The sequence below is a fragment of the Acinonyx jubatus genome, chromosome B2 (genome assembly GCF_027475565.1).
Source record: "Acinonyx jubatus isolate Ajub_Pintada_27869175 chromosome B2, VMU_Ajub_asm_v1.0, whole genome shotgun sequence".
Taxonomy (NCBI): Eukaryota; Metazoa; Chordata; class Mammalia; order Carnivora; family Felidae; genus Acinonyx; species Acinonyx jubatus.
Window position 1 is genome coordinate 110,246,864 of NC_069385.1, and position 18,483 is coordinate 110,265,346.

Sequence of the window (18,483 nt, forward strand, 5' to 3'; positions counted from 1 at the left end):
GGTGGGGATAGGGGTTAGCTCAGCAGGGGATGCGTAGCTTTGGGGGGTGGGGTTCCCCAAGAAAGTCTCCATCAGAAGTCATAGAATACGCAGGCTTAAGAGGGAGCACTCCAAGTTTGTGGTATCGCCGCCTCTCCCAGGCGTGCCCTTGACTGCGTTCAGTCTAGGATTTTTATAGGGGGAGGAGGGCCTCGTTCTCCCACCTCACAGATCACACACCCCCTCCCCCGTCTCCGGGCTGCGCCACTAGCAAATGGTGCAGTGCTTCCTGGAGGTGTCGCTGTCCCCAGCTTGGAGGCTTCTGGGGGTCTTCCAGGGCCCGGGAAGACGCTGGCCTAAGAAAAAGCCTTCGGGTTCCGAGTCAGAAGAAGAGGAGCAGGTGGGGCAGGCATCGAGGGGCGTCTCCAGGCGGCCCTGCTCCCGCCCTGTGGGTGCCTCCACCTTGTCCCCCGTTCGACGCTGCTGCCTTGGACTGGATCCAAGCAGCTCCCTCTGGGTTTCCAGACTGGAGCGGGGGGCAGCGGCGAGAAGGGCAGCTCGGGAGACCGTAGCGGCATCCAGCGGGGTGCGGTCCCTTTCTTCAACTCTGTCAACACCCGCCTCCCCTGTTCCGGGCCGGGTCAGAAACGCCCATCTCAGAGTCCCGACTCTCCAGCTCCGGGATCAGAGAGGGGCGGGCCCCAGAAGCCAGTCCCCGTTGGGGCCCGGCCCCCCCGCCCCGCCCCGCCCCGCCCCGCCCCGCCCCCGAGCCGTGCGCGCCGCCGCCGCGGACACGACTTCTCTACCGGGCTCCCCCGCCCCTCCCCGCCGCCGCCCACCAGAGGGCGACCGCGTCCCGAGTCCGGGAGTGAGTCCCGCGCCGCAGCCCCAACGGTGGCGCGGGGTGGGTTCGGGAGGCCCTCGGAGCGCTCCGGCCAGGGACGCGCGGTGAGAGCTGCGGGCCCCGAGGCTCGGGTCGGGGCGGGGGGTGCGGTGGGGGGGACGGGGGCGCTGCTGGAGGGACGGGACGGCGTGGGACCGGGGCGAGGGTCCCAGTCCGGGAGAATCCCCTCCTCAGCCCAGCCCAAGCCGCTGCCCCCTTCCCCTTTGATCTGCACTTTCTCCTCCCTTACCGGGGGACGCCCTACCTTCCAGTGTCTGGGCCCGGCTCGAGCCGGAAACCGAATAGCGACTCTCAAAGCAGCTGGGGCAGCAGGGGCCGCCCCCCGGCAGGGCATAAAGTCCCCCGCCCAAGGGCCCGGCGCAGTCCTGACAGCAGAAGTGGTTCTCGTGCCAGCGCCGTCCCTCCGCCTCGGTGCAGCGCCGGGAGAAGATCAGCTGGGAGAGGGAGGGAGAGCAGTTCATTCATTCATTCATTCATCCACTCGCTCATTCATTCACCCAATAACCACGCCTTATACCCAGTTAACGCTAAAGCACGTCGTCTACAGACATCCCATCTGATCTACTCCACCACTCTCGGATGCAGGGAGGGCTGATTGGCCTAGCCAGGATCCCGCTAGCAGGTGGCACAGCCTGAAGAAGTGCGACCCTGGTCGCTTGGACTCCCAACCCAGGGTTCCACTCTGCCTCATATACTGACAGTATGGCAGTTCCTCGCCTGATCAGGCAAGCACTGGGCACCAGGAAAGCTGAGATGAACGTCTGTCCGACACTCCCTGCTCCGGAGAAATTCTTAGTCCACGAAAATCTGGGGGACTCTGCTTGCGGTCGGGGAGGGTACAAGACAAGTCTCCATGCCCAAAGCTCAAGAGAGAACATGGGGAACACAGAAGTCCCAGGCTGGTTCTGAGTTCTCCATTCCTGAGTGCTGGAAGAGGTGTCCCCTTACATCCTGCCACGTTGGACCCTAGGCAACCCTCCCAGTTCTCCCCCAGCGCCTCCCCCCCCCCCCCCCCCAGCCTTCGGGGGCTGTACCTGGTCACAAGCCGGGCAGCGCGGCCGCAGCAGCTCTGCGTGATGGCGGCCGCAGTAAAGACTCCCGTCGTGGTAGAAGTAGATGAGGTTTATCAGGGCCTGGCCGCAGGCCTGGCAGGCAAAGCAAGCCCGGTGCCAGTAGCGCCGCTCCCCTGCCCGGGCTGCGAACACTCCGTCCTCCCCTGGCCTCAGCCGCTCCCTGCACTGCCGGGCGCGGATGCTCAGCTGCCCAGAGGCCGCATCATGCTCCTAGCTTCCCTCCTGGCGCTTCCATCCCACCCCCCACCGAACTGTTCTCCCCCCACCCCTGGCAAGCCCACCTCCACTGCAGGCGCCACTGGAGAACCCCTAAACTTGGTTTCTTTTTTTCCTCAAGTTTTCCAAGCTGTCCATCCCCCCTTTTCCCACCCGAGTCCCTAGAGCTAGCCCCTTCTGCAGAAGTGAGAGGGCAAAGGGGAATGGGGGGGGGGGCACTACGTACCTTCTCGCAGGTGTGTTCTGGCAGCTCGGGAGGTACCAGGAGGGCCACCCCCTGTCCCAGGGCCTCCCGCCTCCTCTGAGCACAGAAGAGCCGCAGCTCTGCCAGCTCATCCTCCCCAAGGGCCAGGCAGTAGCGCTCCTGCAAAAACAGGCCTCCACTGTGAGTGGGAGAGCCCCCAGCAGGCAAGACTGAAGTTCGATTGGAGAGAGAAGGCTTAGCCGCTGGGTCAGAGGAAGGTTGTAGAACCTCCAGGAGGTGCAGAAGATAACAGCACAGAAGGGCATTGAGAAGGAGAGGGAAAGAGGGAAGAGAGTTGGAAATAAGTCTACATCAGTCTCACTTTCCCCCAGGAATGGCCACCACTCAGGTCCTGACAGCCCACAGCACTGAGCCCTGTCACCACATATTTAGATCCTTGCCCCCCAGTGAGCTGTAGCTCACTATCGCTTTCTGTTGTGTTTTTCCAATGTATTCCACATTTCTCCTGTCTTGCCTCCCCAAGTGAACGGGTAAGCCTTTAGTCTGGGCGCACACAGGGCCTTAATAAATACTTAACCATACTTTCTACATTTGTACATTCCATTATCGGTTTCAAAAGTCGTTCATGTCCATTTTCTCATTTGCTCCTCAGCTAAGCATTGTAAGCAGAGGGGATGCTATCTCCTCCCCCCGCCCCTCCCCCGCCCCGTGTGGACTTGGAAACTCGGGCTGGGGCCGGAGCGGGATGGCTTCTTCAATTACTAGCGTAGCTAGGCCCTAGATCCGTGTCCTCTGGCTTCTGGCCCCACAGTAAATAAAGAGAGGGAGGTGAGAAAGAGGGATGCTGGGGAGAGGGAGACCCACGTCGCTGTCCTGTGGAGGCAGCTGCTGCAGGAGGATCCGAAGCCCAGGCTGGTTGGGGGCCCAGTTGGTGTCCAAGCCAGGAAGCCCCAAGCTCAGAATTTCAGGGTCCTGAGGAGATGCGGCAGGAGAGGGGTGGTTGGGTGTGCCTTCCTCTTCTTTCCTTCTCTCCTCACTGCCACCCCTTCTCCAATCTGGAACAACTTCCAAGCACCCCCTCCTTCAAGATCAAGACAAGGACAGGTGGTCTGCTCCTGCATTTGTGCTCTGATGGAGGCAGGTTGGGGAGGCCCCGCTCCCCCCCCCCCCAATGGTATCCTTTCTTATGCTTTAAGTCACCCCTTTTACTGCTTAGGGCCAAAGCCTAGAGTCTGCCCGGACAGCACAGACCCCCTAGAGGAAGTAAGGTGTATTCATGTGAAGAAGTTCACATGTATTCATGTGAAGAATGTGAAGGTGGCGGACCCCTATATCCCGACGCAAGGGGGCTGTAGAGACAAGGATTATTCTTGCAAAGAGAAGAGGGCCACTGGAGGTTGGGCAGAAAGGCCAACACCCTTCCAGGTGGTGGAAAGGGGAGGAGGTCAGTCTGTAGGATGGAGAGCATGTTGGGGCCAGAGGGAAGGGCAGGGCTCCTACTACCTGCTCAGAAGTTTCCTCAGGATCCTCCTTGGGCAAGTGGCCTGGGTCAGTGTCTGAGTCGGCTGGCGGACCTAGCTCCCAAGGGGTGAGGCTCTCCCCTCGGTGGGGCCAGCCAGAGTTCAGCACTGACATTGGTGACAAAGTCTGCCCAGAAAACAAGAACACTTCCCATTAATCAGGCCCTTACAACATGCCAGGCAGTGGTAAGTGCTTTGCAGGCATTGTCTCCTTCAGTTCTCCCAATCACCAAGTGAGGTGGGTGGTCTTCTTGACCCCATTTTGCAGATGGCCAAACTGAGGGTCAGAGAGGATAAATGCCGGAGGTCACACAGCTACTAAGTGGCAGAGCCACATCTTGGAAGCCAGGCCTTCTGGCTCCAGAATTTCTGAAGCTCAAACTCTGGGGTTTCCCAAGACCCAGACATAGGAAAGAGGAGGCCCATCGTGGAAAGAGAGGGCATTCTGCCTTTCTAGAGAGCCCCGCCTCCCCAGCCTCAACTCCCACCCTTCCTGACAGTGCACTGAACACCCCAGTGAGCCTGCTTCCTCCACACTCCCAACACAGGCCCTCCTTTTCCAGCTGTAGGCTCAGGGCAGGTAAAAGGACCACTTCACCAGGAACCCCTTCCCAGCCCCTCCAGCCTGTACCAGCTCTCCCTTCCCTGAGCTCCAGAAGTAAGTACATTCCGCACCCTGAGAGATTTAGTATCTGATGTTTCTCTTTGTGCCCTGTGCCCCTCTCAGTTCCTCATCTAGTCTATAAGCCCGAGGACAAAAGAAAATATTGTGCTTGTGGATTCTACCTAGAGCAGCAATTTCCAGTTTCATCGGATAATTCTAAATACATCTCTTCAGCCCTCCTCTGGGCCAGACCTAGCAGGACCACAGTATCTTGAGGGGTGGGGGTGACTACTGAAGTAGAAAAGGAATGGGCCCTGCCCTCAAGGAGCTCATGGCCCAGTGGGTAAGACAGAGATGAGACCAGGGAGAACGAGGCCAGAGCTCTGGGCAGGTATGTACAATACCCTCCGAAGAAAAATAACCAGAGCAACTTTTCTATGACGTTTACTCTGTGCAAGGGACTATATTAGCATTTTACATAATATTATGCATCCTCATAACAATCCTATCAGGTAGTTTCTGTTACCCCATTTTCCAGTTGAAACAAAGAAACAAACTGAGGTCAACCTACCTAAGGTTACATTAGAAAACTAAGGGATATTCTAGGAAGAGGCTGCTTTGGAGATCTGGGATGGAATCTGACTGCAGCTGGGCACAGGAGGGCCTCACCAAATCTCAGTCCTCTTTATAAGACCCAGCTTTGCGGTTGGGAACAAAATTTGGACTGTAACAGTTATATTGCTTCCCAGCCCTGCAAGGCACCTCCCAGCCCCCTTCAGAAGTCCTGCGCCACCCAGCCCTGCTTCCACACCCATCTGCTTCCTTCCTGTTCTGTCCCTCTGGTCCTGTTTCCTGTGGAAAACAGCCAGTGTGGGCTAAGAGTAGCCACTAACTCTAACACCAATGCCCCTGCCCCAGGCAGCAAGAGGCCCTTGGGGGAGGGTGCGAACAGGACAGGGGCCATCTGGGATCTCAGAGTGGATTGGGACCCTGTTTTCCGGGTTATAGTATGAAATTGCCCCCCACAGAAACAACACTCAGAAATCAGCCTTCACCCCTCACCCTCCCATACTCCCACCTCCACTCAGCACTGGACCCCGTCTTACTAACATGCTGGATTCCTTCAAGAATTCTCGTCTCCTCCTTGGATAAGGGCTGAAACCCCTCTCCCGCCCCTGCGCAGGTGCAACCCGGCTCAAGGGCAGAGCCTGAGCGGCCCCTAGGGACTGGGGAGGTAAAAGGATGGGAAGGTTTTCCGCGGACAATGGAGGGAGAAGTGTCCGATCCCGCCAAGAGTCTTCTCGATAGATCCCCAAAGTTTTTTCTTGGACTTCCCCAGGAGTCAGTTGGGGTCCCCAGTCTGGCTGTTGGGAGTTCAGGGGAAGGAATGGGACTCTGCTGGGGTCTCACCCTCGCTGCGCGCCGGTGTCCGAGCCGTTCTTGACAGACCCCGTCGTCGGGCCTCCACTTAGTCCCCACCCCGAGGCCTCAGCGCCTGCCCCTGCCCACCCCGGGAGTGCAGCCCTTCCTCCCCGCCCCCCCCCCCCCCGTCCCCCGCAGTCCCTGCCCGCCCCTCGGGGACTGGTAGAGCCAGTGGCTCGGGAGGGGCCTGGTGCTGCAGCCAGAAGGAAAGCATTTGGGGGACCTCAGGGTGGAAATTGTGCAGCCTCCACTGCCCCTCTCCCCACTCCCAGGTGTTTAGCGCCGGCACCGCGCCCCGCGGGCACTGGGCCGACACTAGGGTGCCGTCGTTTTGCCGGGTCTTCTCTCAGTCGCTCCCGGAACACAAAGTCTCTCGGAGCCAGCATGTCCCCACCCCCCCCCCCCCGACCCTCCCTCGGGTCTCCTAGCTCCGCCCCTCTCTGTCTGTTCTCACCCCCACCCAGTTGCCTTTCCCGGTCCCCAGCCCCTTTTAGGGATCCTTCGCCTTGCGCTTCTCCCGACCCTTCAGACCTTTCCCCCATCTTTTTTGTCTCTCCCCTACCCGGGTTCCTTTTCTGATCCCGGGAGTGGAAACCTCTGGGTCCACCTCTGTTTCCCTCTTCAGCCCCGCCCCTCGTCCCGCCCCCGCCCAGGTTCCGCCCTGCCCCCGCGGGGCTAGCTTCGCTGCTGGCCCGGAGCGCCCTCTGGCGTGTGCGCATGCTCCCTGCTCCTGACTGCAAAGTCCTCCAAAGGGACCTTCTAGGCTGCGCGCCTGTCGCCCCCGATCGGGTCCGCCCGCCCGCAGCGTCTCGTTGGTGTTGCCGGTGACCTCCGACCCCGCGACCGCGGGGCGGGGCGGGGAGGCCTTAGCTCCGGGCGGGCGGCGGCAGCTGCAGCGGGACCCGGGAGCGGGGCCCGGCGCCGCCCGGGCCGCGGGGCGATGTGAGTCGGGGCGCGGCGGGGCGGGGACGAGGCGGTTCCACCGAGGCCGCACCGCGCCGCGCCGCAGTCTCCGCTCCCTCCAGAGGAAGCCCAGGGCGGGCGGGCGGTGGAATCCCGGGGCTGGGGGCGGGGATCCAGGGACTGCGCGCGGCCCCGACCTCCCCCATTGCTTCCCAGTGTCTGTAGAAATTCCCCTGACAACCCCGCAACCTAAATCTGTCGCTCACGCCCCAGAACCACCCCACCCCCACTCACCTCCGGACACACCTTCGCTAGTCCTGGAGCCCTCAGAACCCCCTCACTCTTGCGAATTCTGTTACGCCCGCAGAGCCGCCATTCTCCGGGATGCCCCCGAATGCTTCCAGAGCTCTGTGGCTCCTCTGATCCTGCATACGCCCCATTCTCCTTGCACCATGCTCAAATGCAAAAAAAACTTGCCCACGTTTCTCTGAGCCCTCTTACATATTTTGAGTCCCCATAATCCCTGACACTCCGCATCTCCAATCCATACGTATCCCAGACCTGAGCCCCCTCTTCCTGTCTCAGCCAAAGTAACCCCCTTCAGTGAAGTGTCATGATATGTCCTGATACCTTAAAGACAAATGAAGGGGACAGAAAAAGATGCAACACCCTCCCCCATCTTGCACCCTGTAGTTCTTGGTTTCACCCTCAGACTCCTTTTTGATGGCTCAAGCCTCGGTATTTTCCCAGCTGCCCGTCTTTAGGCTGTGTACATCTCCCTGAGCCTGCTTCCTTCTTCCAGAGAATAAGCCAGACCAGGGGGTGAGGGTCCTTTTATCTGGGAAGTTGTCTGAGGAAGCAGAGCCCAAGGGGCCCTGGGAAAACATACTGCTTCTGGAAAGCAGGAGGGTGGGATTTCAAGGATCTCCAAGGTCCTGGCTTGTCAATTTGTCCACCTGGGGCTCTGATCTCTGAAATTTTGATTTATTGTTAGCATGTATGTTAAAAATTTTAAGCCTTTCAGAACTTGGAGAACAGAAAATCTATCAGGTTTCCAAATGTGAGATTGAGGGAGCTTGTTCTGGAAGAGGCAAATGTCCATTTTAGTGACGTTTTTCCTATGCACTTCTAGAAGTTATTTCAGCGAGAAACTCTGCAGGTTACAGATGTTTCCCTTGAAAACTAAGGCCTTGAGGTGGGAGGTGGGAGGTTGACTTGCCAGAGTCTCCCAGATGCTTAATGGCAACAAAACAGACTAGAAGATTGGTTTTCTGAATCTTAAGCCGGCCTTCTTTCCCATACATCATAGTGTCCTTTTGAGAAAGCTCTCTGTAAAGTTCCCCACAAAGGTTTTGGTGTTGGTTGTAACAGGATTCAGATGGGGTCGGGGTCTAGAGGTAACTTAAAAGGTTGCCTCAAACTCAAACTCATTGCTGCTGTGGGAATCAGTCCCTCTCAGCGCCTGTGGGGCTTGGAATTGGTGGCCCCTTTGCCCTTGATCTCACTTTCTTCTTTGTGTTTCTGTCCCCTTAGGACCTGGAACAGATAATCCAGGTGGGATGGACTGACAGCAAGTGAGTTTCATTAACAATTGGGGGCGAGGATGAAAGGTTTCCACTAACCTGTGGTCTCTGTCTCCTGTGCTAGGTGAGCCCCAGGTGTGTCCCAGAGGGATCCAGGTGACTTCTCTGCAGACTGCCTGCCATGATGCCCCACCAAGAACAGGGGGAATAAAGTGGGGGTCCTTCCCCATGCCCCTCCCATGGTCAGCTCCCCAATGGCCTGGGTGAGGTGAGAGCTGTTTATAGGAGCCACTTTTCTGGAGTTTTCCAAGTTGGGAGGAATGGGGGATATAGGTCAGGATTGTTCAAGGCTCTACACGTTCAGTGGGAGTTCTAGAAGGATATCTAATCCTACAGGTTCATTTCTTGTATCGAGTTGCAACCCATTCTGGTTGGGATCGTTCTGTGCATTTGCTTGCTCCCGTAGGTCTTTCAAGCTTGGTGGTGTCCTCTCCATTCTAGACAGAGGCCCAACCATTGTGACATATAATCCAAGTGCCATAATCCTGGAGGGAAAAGCCAGATAGTAAGTCCTCTGGTCTCCCCTTTAGATGAAGGAGAGAAAACCCAGCATTTATTTTTTTCCATGAAGAAATAGCTAATCGAGGTTATAAAAATTGTGCCCTAAGTTCAGTCTTCTTACTGTATCTTTTGGCCATAATATAATACCCCATGGAAGAGAACATCAAAAAGATAAATTTGAAGTAGATGTTGGGATGGTAGTGAGGGGAAAAAAGAGAATTTGGGAGATGTGGGAAGGGTGAGGTGGAAAAGAAGACCAAAAAAAAAATAAATAAATAAATGAAAGGTCCAGGCTAAAGTGTCGGGGACTGGCCAGTTACAGTTTGTTTGCTAAATCTGAATGAGGGCCCCAAACTAGCACCCACCTCCCCCTGAAGCAAATCACTTCTTCTGGTTCCCTGCTTGTATCCATTCCCTTCTTTTCCTGCAGCCCAGGCTTCCCTTCGCTTTCATTACATCTGTCAAAGTCCTACTCACTTCTCAAGGTCACGGTCAGATGGTACCTCTGAGAAGCTCTCTTCCATCCCTCTGTCAGAATTAATCTTTAACACATCCTCACTTGAATTAATGTTTATCCAGTGCATGCCTGGCCCTGGATTGAGAGTGTGAATTTCTTAAAAAAAGATTTTTTTTCCAATGCTTATTTATTTTTGAGAGAGAAAGAGAGACAGAGACAGAGAGACAGAGTGTGAGTGGGGGAGGGACAGAGAAAGAGAGACACAGAATCTGAAGCAGGCTGCAGGCTCTGAGCTGGCCGCACAGGGCCCGACGTGGGGCCCGAACTCACAAACTGTGAGATCATGACCTGAGCTGAAGTCGGACACCCAACCAACTGAGCTACCCAGGCGCCCCGAGAATGTGAATTTCTTCAAGGAGGGACAGTGTCCCACTGTGCCCAAGAGTAGGTGATCACAACGAGGTCGTTCTGCCAGAGTCCCCAGAGTGAGGCTTTTTGGAGCTGACCTCGGTGACCTTATCCCGTATGTTTTTCCCTAGGGCGGACTGGCTGCTCTGACACCATGGGGAGCTGCTGCAGCTGCCTGAACAGAGACAGCGTCCCAGACAACCACCCTACCAAGTTCAAGGTACCCACTGCCCCCTCCTCTCCTGAGCTCTCCCAGCATGGCCTCCTGGGCTCGGGCCAACCTGTTGAGTTGCCTCTGCCTCCCTAGAGAAGGTGAAGGGACAGGCTGAGGTTGTGGCTCACTAAGATGCCTCAGAGCTGCTGAAGTGGCCTGGGGAGCGGGGCCCAGGCTGCTGCCAGTGCTGTGGTTCTCCTACACCGTTACTAACTACAAAGAATGAAGAAATACTGTGATGAAAAATCGTGCTTTTAGAACATTCATTCCTGCCAATTTATCTTTGTAGCTTTACATATATATGTGTGTATGTGTGTATATATGCATATATGTATGTATGTATATGTGTGTATGTGCGTGTATATAAATGTGTACACACACACATACACGTATGGTGGTTTTTTTGGAGAAAACAACAAAAGTCTCCATTAATGGGTTATTATACATAAAGTATTTAAAGCAGTGCATAACACCTGGAAGCCCAATATTAGTGTTTGCTGTTCACTTTGGGAAGGTAAGGCCGGGCCCAGTGGACCTGTGCGCCCCTGGCCACCTGCCACCTCTCACCTCCCTGTAGGGGGAGCCCCCTCCCCGCACTCAGCTTGTGAGGCACAGGTTTCTCCTGCTCACCAGAAGAGGGAGCCCTTAGCAAGGGCCTGGAGTTGGGGAGGGGGTGGAGGTCTGTGTTCTGTCCTGGGCTTGACTCTCCCCCGGGGGTCTTAAGATTTTGAACTTATAATCGAACCCCTTCCTCCATTAGCATCTGGTCCTTGGATACAAGCGGTGGACCATCCGAGGTTATGTAACCTTGGCCGTCAAACCATCTGACCTTGGAGGTCAGCTAACCACCCCTGCCTCACTGCCCAGATGACAAAGCAGAGGCCTAGAGAGCTGCTGTGGGTCCTTGGCACTGCTTCATCCGCTTAGTCTCCCAGCGATCATTTGGCATCTCCGGGGAGTCTGGTAGAGGCAGGCGAGCCCCCTGACCCCCCAGCCCTAGCCCTGCATTGGCCTGCCTCCCAATGGCTCTGGGACCCCTACATACTTGATGGGCTCACTCAATGACCCTTCTGTTCCCTGCCCCTCAGGTGACGAATGTGGATGACGAGGGGGTGGAGCTGGGCTCCGGAATCATGGAGCTAACACAGAGCGAGCTGGTGCTGCACCTGCATCGGCGCGAGGCTGTCCACTGGCCCTACCTCTGCCTGCGGCGCTATGGCTATGACTCCAACCTCTTCTCCTTTGAGAGTGGCCGCCGGTGTCAGACGGGCCAGGGTGAGTACCGCCCCTGGGATAGGGGCGAGGGGCTGGGGCCGGAGGTCATAGCTCAGGGGACCATGGGGAAGCCTGTTGGCTTGGCAGGTGTTGCCCAGAGAAGGGAAGGTTGATGGCCAAGAGCACACAGCATGTTGATATGGAACTAAGTGGACTCCCAGGCCGGTGCTCCTTCTCTTTGGTCACTGTGGCCCCAGCCTGGGACCTTCTGTGGGGGCATTTGTTGCACAGCCCATGGGAAAAAGCCAGTGCTCCCGAGGCCAGAGCCTGCCTGGGAGAGCAAGCAAGTTCTTTTCCCTCTGTGACCAGTTTCGAGGGACCCTTGTCCACTACACAGGAACAGACTTTCTTGTGAGCCCCCAAGTCCTATACCCTGGAGCCATGAACAGTGAAGGGTCAGGGTCAGGGTCAGGCTAGAGGCTCTGATTACCTTGGGCCTGCATGGCTTGCGAATGCTAGGCTTGGGGAGGCCAGACTCTTGTGTCTCTGATATACAGAGTAACCCTGGAGAAGTTCATCCTTGTCTCCTGTCACCTGTGGGCAGCAGAGTATGATATGTTCTCCCTTCCTGCCCTTTCTCCCTGCAGCCAGGGGTCAGAGAGTAGTGATCACTCCATGAAGTCAAGGCTAGAGCCCGCCCTGGCTCTTTGAAGGAGTAGCATGGTCTCAGCTTATCTTGTAGGACCCGGGCCTGAGTTCTGCAGAGAGAACCTAGTACGGGCTTGTGTTGGATGCAGTTGGGGTTGTGACAGCAGGGTTGCGACGAACGACCTTGTCTGATGAGGCCACCATCACAGCAGTGAGCCTCTGATGTCCTGCTGGCTGCGAGCCTTCTCCTCCACACATCTTACCCTTTGGTCGTCTGAGGTAGGGGATGTTAAACACTGGCTGAGCAGAGAGAGGACAGGAAGGGGCTTCTCCTCCTCGTGGTATTTAAGCAGCAGTTGGGATCCCAGAGGGGTCGCCCTAGGCCCCCACACCGGGTTCTCCTAAAACTCCAGGCTTTCCCAGCCTTTTGTAGCCCCTAACATGTCTTGCCAGAAAGGTACTTTTCCTTCCCCACCCCCCTCCCCTTGCTGTCCGTCCCATCCCTGCAAACCTCAGTTGTCCCATACCCCAGCCTGGTTGTGGTGCTCACACACACCCCAAGTAGCCTCCCCTGAGCCCTGGACCCTGCTGTTGCCAGGTTGGGGTAGAATTCCAGGCTGGCCCAGCACCCCAGGGACATCTTTGGAGCCCTTGAGTCACGGGTACTCAGCCCAGGCCTGCCGTCCCTGGGACTGTGAGCTGATGCATTGGAATCTGAGGGGCCGTCAGGACAGCTGCATTGAGGAGACACAAGATGGCCTTGCCATGTGTGTCCTAGAGCAAGTCTGCTCGTCCTTCCTTCCTTCCAGCACCAGAGATTAAGTTCCATGAGGCCAAGGGCCCATCCAGAGTAGACATTCCCTCTCCGGCTAGGCAGTGGCTAAGTACCCAGGGAACAGGCAACGAACAGGACAGCTCTCCTGCCCTCGTGGAGCTTGGAGGTGGTTGGACTGGAGCCGAGGCTTGGTGCCCTGGGTAGAGCTCCTTTTTCTGGGGAGTGACAGGCAGAGGGAGACAGGGGCAGCATGTGAAGTGTCATCTAACACAGTCCAGCCTCTTACCCCTTATCTTCAGGGCACAGCCCCAGTGCGTGCTTGAAATCACAGATAGTACTGAACCCTGTATTCACCATGCATTCCCTTATACATACGTGCCCGTGATAAGGTCTCATGTATAAATGAGGCGCAGTAAGAGATGAACAACTGTTACTAGTAATAAGGCAAAGCAGTTATAACAACGTACCGTAGGAAGAGCTAGGTGAGCGTGGTCTCTCCCAACATGCCTTACGGTAGCGCCCCCACCCTTGTGACGAGGCGAGATGATAACATGCCCGCGAGGTGGGAGGAGGTGAGGGGAGTGATGCAGGCGCTGTGACCTAGCGTGAGGCTGCTACTGACATTCTGACAGTCTGTCAGAAGGAGGCTCATGTGCCTCTGGACCCTGGTTGACTGCGGGTGACGGAAACTGCAGAAAGCAAAGCCGTGGATAAGGGGCAGCTGCCATCCTTTTCTGCTTTGGTGTTTACTTCTCTTCCCCTCACCTGTGTTCACACACATCCTTGTGAACACGATTTAACCGTGGGGGAGTATAGGTGAGGTATTAGATCTCTAGACAGTGGTAAGGGATAGTGGGGGGGGACAGGAAGGGGCCTGGGGCCCAACTCCTCCCGGAACTCTTGGATTTTAGAGTGTGCTCAGGATGAGGAGGGCACTTCCCGTCCCCTGCAGGCCTGGGACCGGCATTCAGGGACGTTTTCCTGAGCTTTGTGCGTCCGTTCAACCTCTCTGGTCCTTTCCTACTGGTACACGGGCAGAGGGGCCTCACTTCTTCCTCTCCTTCTTCAGGGATATTCGCGTTCAAGTGCTCCCGGGCCGAGGAGATCTTCAACCTGCTTCAGGATCTGATGCAGTGCAATAGCATCAATGTGATGGAAGAGCCAGTCATCATCACCCGCAACAGCCACCCGACTGAGCTCGACCTCCCTCGGGCCCCCCAGCCTCCCAATGGTGAGGAGACCCATCCTTGGCACCTCAGCCTCCACATCTGTACGCACAAGCACAGGCCCAGGCAGTGCCGGTCTTGGAGGCACGAGTCAGGCAGGCAGGTGGGATGGCTGGGCGATCCATGCTTCCAGGACAGTTGCTCACCATCAGATGACTCTTGGGGATGAACAAGTCCCCGCCTGGGCCAGTCAGGTGACTCATGCTGACGCTGGGGAGTCCTGGGCCTTGTATTGACTGATGGTCTGGGAAGCAGACGGGGAGACGTTGGGTTTCCATGGAAACAGCAGTCTGGAGCTATTTTGCTTCCTTCCGTCTACTGGGTCATACCCGGCTTGGTTCAGGCATCTTTGCCCATGACTGATTTCTGGAGAGGTTCCCTCAGCTTCTACTTATTTATTCACTGAGTCCACACTGAGCCCCTGCTGCATATTTTGCTCTCCATGAACTGGCCCATGGTAGGGAGCGGGGGACGGTGCCGGGGGGGTGGGGCAGTGCGCAGAAGAAATAGAAACGCGGCCCCTGATGTCTGGGCGCTTCCCTGAAGCTCACTGGCAGAGCTAGAATGAGATGAAGGGACAGTGACGACAAGGTGGCCTTAAGTGTTTCAGATAAGGCTGTAATGGGGGAAATGGGGCTCACACTGAGCTTTGAGGGAAGGGGTAGGGTTTGAACCACCGAGAGGTGAAAGATAACAGGGGCTGCTGGTTCAGTAGAGCTAACCATCTGGGGCCCTGGGAGCGTGTCCCCTCCCGTTGGAGGACTCCCAGGACACCACACATGCAGTGGCAGGTGGTTGGCAGGTGGTTGAAGTACCCCCCCCCCCCACCACCACTGCTGACCTGGGCTTGTCTCCTGTGTGCCCAGCTCTAGGCTACACTGTCTCCAGCTTCTCCAATGGCTTCCTTGGCTGCCCAGGGGAGGGCCCGAGATCCTCAGCACCCCGGCGCCCCTCAACGAGCAGCCTGCGACACCCCTCGCTCGGGGAAGAGTCCACTCATGCCCTCATTGCCCCTGATGAGCAGGTGAGCAAGCAGCTGCCCTGCTCCTCCCCGTCGGTCTGGGTGGGGATGGGGGACCGGGAAACAGGGTGCCTCGTAAGGATCACGGGAGGGGAGGAACGTTGATAGGGTCCCTTACTGTCCCAGAAAGGGATGCAGCTTCCCTGGGAGGTGTGGAGGACAAGGAAGAGGGGGAAACTCCAGCACTTTTCCCCTATGCCTCTCTTATCCGTTCCCTTCTGTTCTCTCCTCCTTCCCTGCCCTCGGGCCTACCTGCTTCCCTTGGACTCTTTCCCCCAGTCCCACACCTATGTCAACACGCCAGCCGGTGAGGATGACCACCGCAGGAACCGGCATTGCCTGCAGCCCCTGCCTGAGGGCCAGGTGCCCTTCCCCCCGCAGGCCCGGGGCCCTGACCCACGGGACCCCCAGGTGTTCCTGCAGCCGGGCCAGGTGAAGTTTGTGTTGGGCCCAACCCCTGCTCGGCGGCACATGATGAAGTGCCAGGGCCTCTGCCCCAGCCTGCATGACCCCCCGCCCCACAACAACAACAACGAGGGCCCTTCCGAGTGCACTGCCCAGCCCAAGTGCACCTATGAGAACGTCAGTGCGGGGCTGCGGCCAGGGGCTGGCTGGAGACTGAGCACGGAGGAGCCAGGCTGGAATGGCCTTGCCCACCGCCGGGCGGCCCTGCTGCACTATGAGAACCTGCCCTCCCTGCCCCCTGTGTGGGAGAGCCACGCCCAGCAGCTGGGGGAGGAGGCTGGGGATGACGGAGACTCGAGGGATGGGCTCACTCCCTCCTCCAATGGCTTTCCTGATGGTGAGGAGGATGAGACCCCGCTGCAGAAGCCCACCAGCACCCGGGCTGCCCTCCGTAGCCATGGCAGCTTCCCTGTGCCGCTGACCCGCCGCCGAGGCTCCCCGAGGGTCTTCAACTTCGATTTCCGCCGGCCGGGCCCCGAGCCCCCCAGGCAGCTCAACTACATCCAGGTGGAGCTGAAAGGCTGGGGTGGAGACCGCCCCAAGGGGCCCCAGAACCCCTCGGTCCCCCGAGTCCCTGTGCCCACCACCCACCCTGCCCGCAGCTCAGACTCCTACGCCGTGATTGACCTCAAAAAGACCGTGGCCATGTCCAACCTGCAGAGGGCGCTGCCCCGAGACGATGGCACTGCCAGGAAAACCCGGCACAACAGCACCGACTTGCCTCTGTAGGGACTTCCTTCCTCACGCTCCGCCTCACGCTCCTGTCCCCTGAACCCACACCCTGGGGTTCAAGGTTGCTTTGCCGAAGGGCATTGAGGTGGAACCAGATGCTTCCCTGCGCTGGCTGGGGTCCCCAAAGATATCAGCCACTGAGTCTCCTGGTCTCCAAGTTGGGGAGAAGAAGGGTGACCAGGCGAGGAGGGAGCTGTGACGTAAACTGTGAAGGGTTCCTGTGATGCATTTAGTGCCCTCCCGTTATGTCCATTTGTCTTGTCTGTCGTCTGTGTGTTTTCTTTAGTTGAAATTTGGAAACATTTTGTACCTGTTGATTTTATTTATCAGTTTATTTTTCTATTTATTGTTTTAAATGTAATTTAACATATTTATTATTAATATAATTATTTTTAAATTCTGGCTTGGTGAATGATGTCGCATTCTTAGGGAATCTCTTCTGGCATGGTTCTAGGTGGCAGCAGGGGAGGGCTTACGGAGGGAGGGGCTTCGTTCTGGGCAATTTGGGGGTGGGTAGGGTTTTTATGACACGTCTGTGACCGTTTCTTTCTCCCCTCTGAGAAGCCCTGGCCCAGAACCTAAAGTTGCCAGGGACGGACGTGCTGGCAAAGGAAAGCGACAGGACAGCTGGAGTGCTGGATGCACAAAGGGGGTCTGGAAGGAAAACTGCCCTAATGGGAACACCCTGACCCTCCCAAGTTGGCAGGGGCGGGGGAGAGGATTTCGTGGGGGTGGGGCTACACCAGGTCTAGGACCCCTCACCGATGTCCCTTCTGCCACCAGGCAAGTCCCAGGGGAGTACTGCTCTCCTCTTAACACCCTGGCCCAGAGGTGGACCCTGGATCCCCCTTGGCACCCGCAGCATGGTTAGATCAAGGCTGGAGCCTTTAAACAGGACTTTACTAAAAGCCCAGAAATAGCAAACGTGAAAAACAGTTGTCATGTGTGACTAATCATACTTCCCAGAGAGCTGCTCCCCAGGAATGGACTCTTTGAGGTGCTTCTTCCCTACCACAGGGGTGGGGCCCTGGCAGAGCTACCACATCTGAGCACCTGCCTGGAGCCCGGGGTCTGCACAAGCCCCTGCCTGGTTCAGTATTGCAGGAGCTTCCTTGTCCTGAGGCTGCCCCTTCCTCTTCCTCTCTGGCCTCTCAGCCTCCAAGACTCCGTTTCTAGCTCAGACCCCTGAATGGTTAATCTGAAGGAGATCCAGCGTCTGCGATAAGCCACTCAGGGCCTGGGGGAGGAGTGGGAGCAGGGTTTGCCCAAGACTTAGGGACACACCTTCTTGTCTCTGGTCACTGCTTGTGCCCCAGCTCCCTGCCCTGTGGAGCGAGCAGACCGATCCCCCTTACCAAGGAGACCGGCCAGGGTAGGGCCTGCCCAGTTCCCTCTCCTCCTGCCGTCCAGACTTCAATTCCGGGACCGCCCTCTCCCCTGGGTGCGGATTGAACTGACTAGCTTCCAGACTTCTCCGCCCTTGGATGTCACTCTCCTGTCAGTGCAATGGGCAAATGGAGAACTGGCCACAACAGGATGTGAGAGAGTCCCTTCGCCTGGGGCCCGGCAGGGTCCAGGGGTACAGCTGGTGCTACCCCAGAGCTGACCCCAGACCCTTCCCTCTACCTTCTTCTGATCTCTGGGCCAGAGGGAGGACTGCTGAGGCCAAGTTTGTTGCGCTGTTTCCACGGTGCACTACGGGATGGCATCCTTTTCGCAGCCCCCCCCCCGCCCCCCCCCGGGGGCTCCATCCTGCTTTCTCCATGTCCTCTCCAGTGTCCTACACTGGTCCTGCTCCTCCGTTTGGTGCCCATAGTCAGAAGTGGTGGTCTCTCCCACCAGGAGAGCCAAGATAGGGGGCGGGTATCACCGTGCCAGGACAGGATGAGGGGCCCGGCCATGCCAGTGACTCATGGGTCCGTTCAGGCCCCACCATTGTGGGGGAGCCATGCTTGAGTCAAGAGACCGGGTTCTGGTTCTGACTTGGCTGTTATCTCTGCTCTCTTTTTTATCTTATTATTCATTATTATTTTTAATGTTTTAGAGAGAGACAGACTGCAAGCGGGGGAGGGGCAGAGAGCGAGGGAGACACAGAATCCGAAGCAGGCTCCAGGCTCTGAGCTGTCAGCACCAAGCCCGACGCGGGGCTCCAACCCACAAACCGGGAGATCGTGGCCCGAGCCGAAGTCAGATGCTTAAACGGACTGAACCACCCAGTGGCCCCTATTATCTCTGCTCTCTTGAGCAACTGGTTGCCCCCGGTGGGTCTCAGTTTTTGTACCTGGAAAACACAGAGCTAGTTGTGAGAAGTGGCCAATGAGATGATGACCACGGCACCAGTTTGGAAGGTAGACAGAGCGGGGCCAGCTGTGTTAACAACCCAGCTGCTCCAGAGGGAAAATCTACTGGAAG

General features: G+C 57.2%; 3 protein-coding genes across 9 annotated transcripts in view; 2 read left to right on the top strand and 1 right to left on the bottom strand.

Moving 5' to 3' along the window:
- PRICKLE4 (prickle planar cell polarity protein 4) lies at window positions 1–7,256 on the bottom strand. Of its 7 annotated transcripts, none has more exons than XM_053222815.1 (7): window positions 7,121–7,256; window positions 3,881–4,024; window positions 3,242–3,349; window positions 2,399–2,536; window positions 1,918–2,142; window positions 1,128–1,317; window positions 1–605 (listed from the first exon to the last, which is right to left on the bottom strand). In XM_053222815.1, the coding sequence occupies exons 2-7, from the start codon at window positions 4,010–4,012 to the stop codon at window positions 247–249; spliced, it is 1,152 nt and encodes a 383-aa protein (XP_053078790.1). In that variant the 5' UTR covers window positions 4,013–4,024; window positions 7,121–7,256; the 3' UTR covers window positions 1–246. The 7 variants fall into 7 exon arrangements, with proteins under 7 accessions (XP_053078790.1, XP_053078788.1, XP_053078787.1 ...); XM_053222813.1 differs by lacking the exon at window positions 7,121–7,256 and adding an exon at window positions 6,486–6,576; XM_053222812.1 differs by lacking the exon at window positions 7,121–7,256 and adding an exon at window positions 5,912–6,051.
- USP49 (ubiquitin specific peptidase 49) overlaps window positions 1–8,609 on the top strand; it is a 104,489-nt gene extending 95,880 nt beyond the window's left edge. The window contains exon 9 of the transcript XR_008298612.1: window positions 8,474–8,609. The gene's annotated coding sequence lies outside the window, so the exon portion shown is untranslated. The remainder of the gene's footprint in view (window positions 1–8,473) is intronic.
- On the top strand, window positions 8,478–16,473 carry FRS3 (fibroblast growth factor receptor substrate 3). The gene is made up of 6 exons (XM_027057766.2): window positions 8,478–8,617; window positions 9,907–9,995; window positions 11,078–11,264; window positions 13,697–13,858; window positions 14,720–14,877; window positions 15,154–16,473. Exons 2-6 carry the CDS (start codon window positions 9,930–9,932, stop codon window positions 16,066–16,068), a joined length of 1,488 nt encoding a protein of 495 aa, XP_026913567.2. The 5' UTR covers window positions 8,478–8,617; window positions 9,907–9,929; the 3' UTR covers window positions 16,069–16,473.
- Window positions 16,474–18,483: the final 2,010 nt, after the last annotated feature.

What these genes read in the sequence shown, in the direction of transcription:
- PRICKLE4 (XM_053222815.1), bottom strand. Translation starts at nt 4,012, where the DNA reads ATGTCAGTGCTGAACTCTGGCTGGCCCCACCGAGGGGAGAGCCTCACC. An exon ending in GCTGCCCGGCTTGTGACCAG is followed by an intron (nt 1,318 to 1,917) that starts GTACAGCCCCCG and finishes TCCCTCTCCCAG; the next exon opens with CTGATCTTCTCCCGGCGCTG. An exon ending in CCGGGCCCAGACACTGGAAG is followed by an intron (nt 606 to 1,127) that starts GTAGGGCGTCCC and finishes GGCCCGGAACAG; the next exon opens with GGGAGGCGGGTGTTGACAGA.
- FRS3 (XM_027057766.2), top strand. Translation starts at nt 9,930, where the DNA reads ATGGGGAGCTGCTGCAGCTGCCTGAACAGAGACAGCGTCCCAGACAAC. An exon ending in ACCACCCTACCAAGTTCAAG is followed by an intron (nt 9,996 to 11,077) that starts GTACCCACTGCC and finishes CCTGCCCCTCAG; the next exon opens with GTGACGAATGTGGATGACGA. An exon ending in GGCCCCCCAGCCTCCCAATG is followed by an intron (nt 13,859 to 14,719) that starts GTGAGGAGACCC and finishes CTGTGTGCCCAG; the next exon opens with CTCTAGGCTACACTGTCTCC.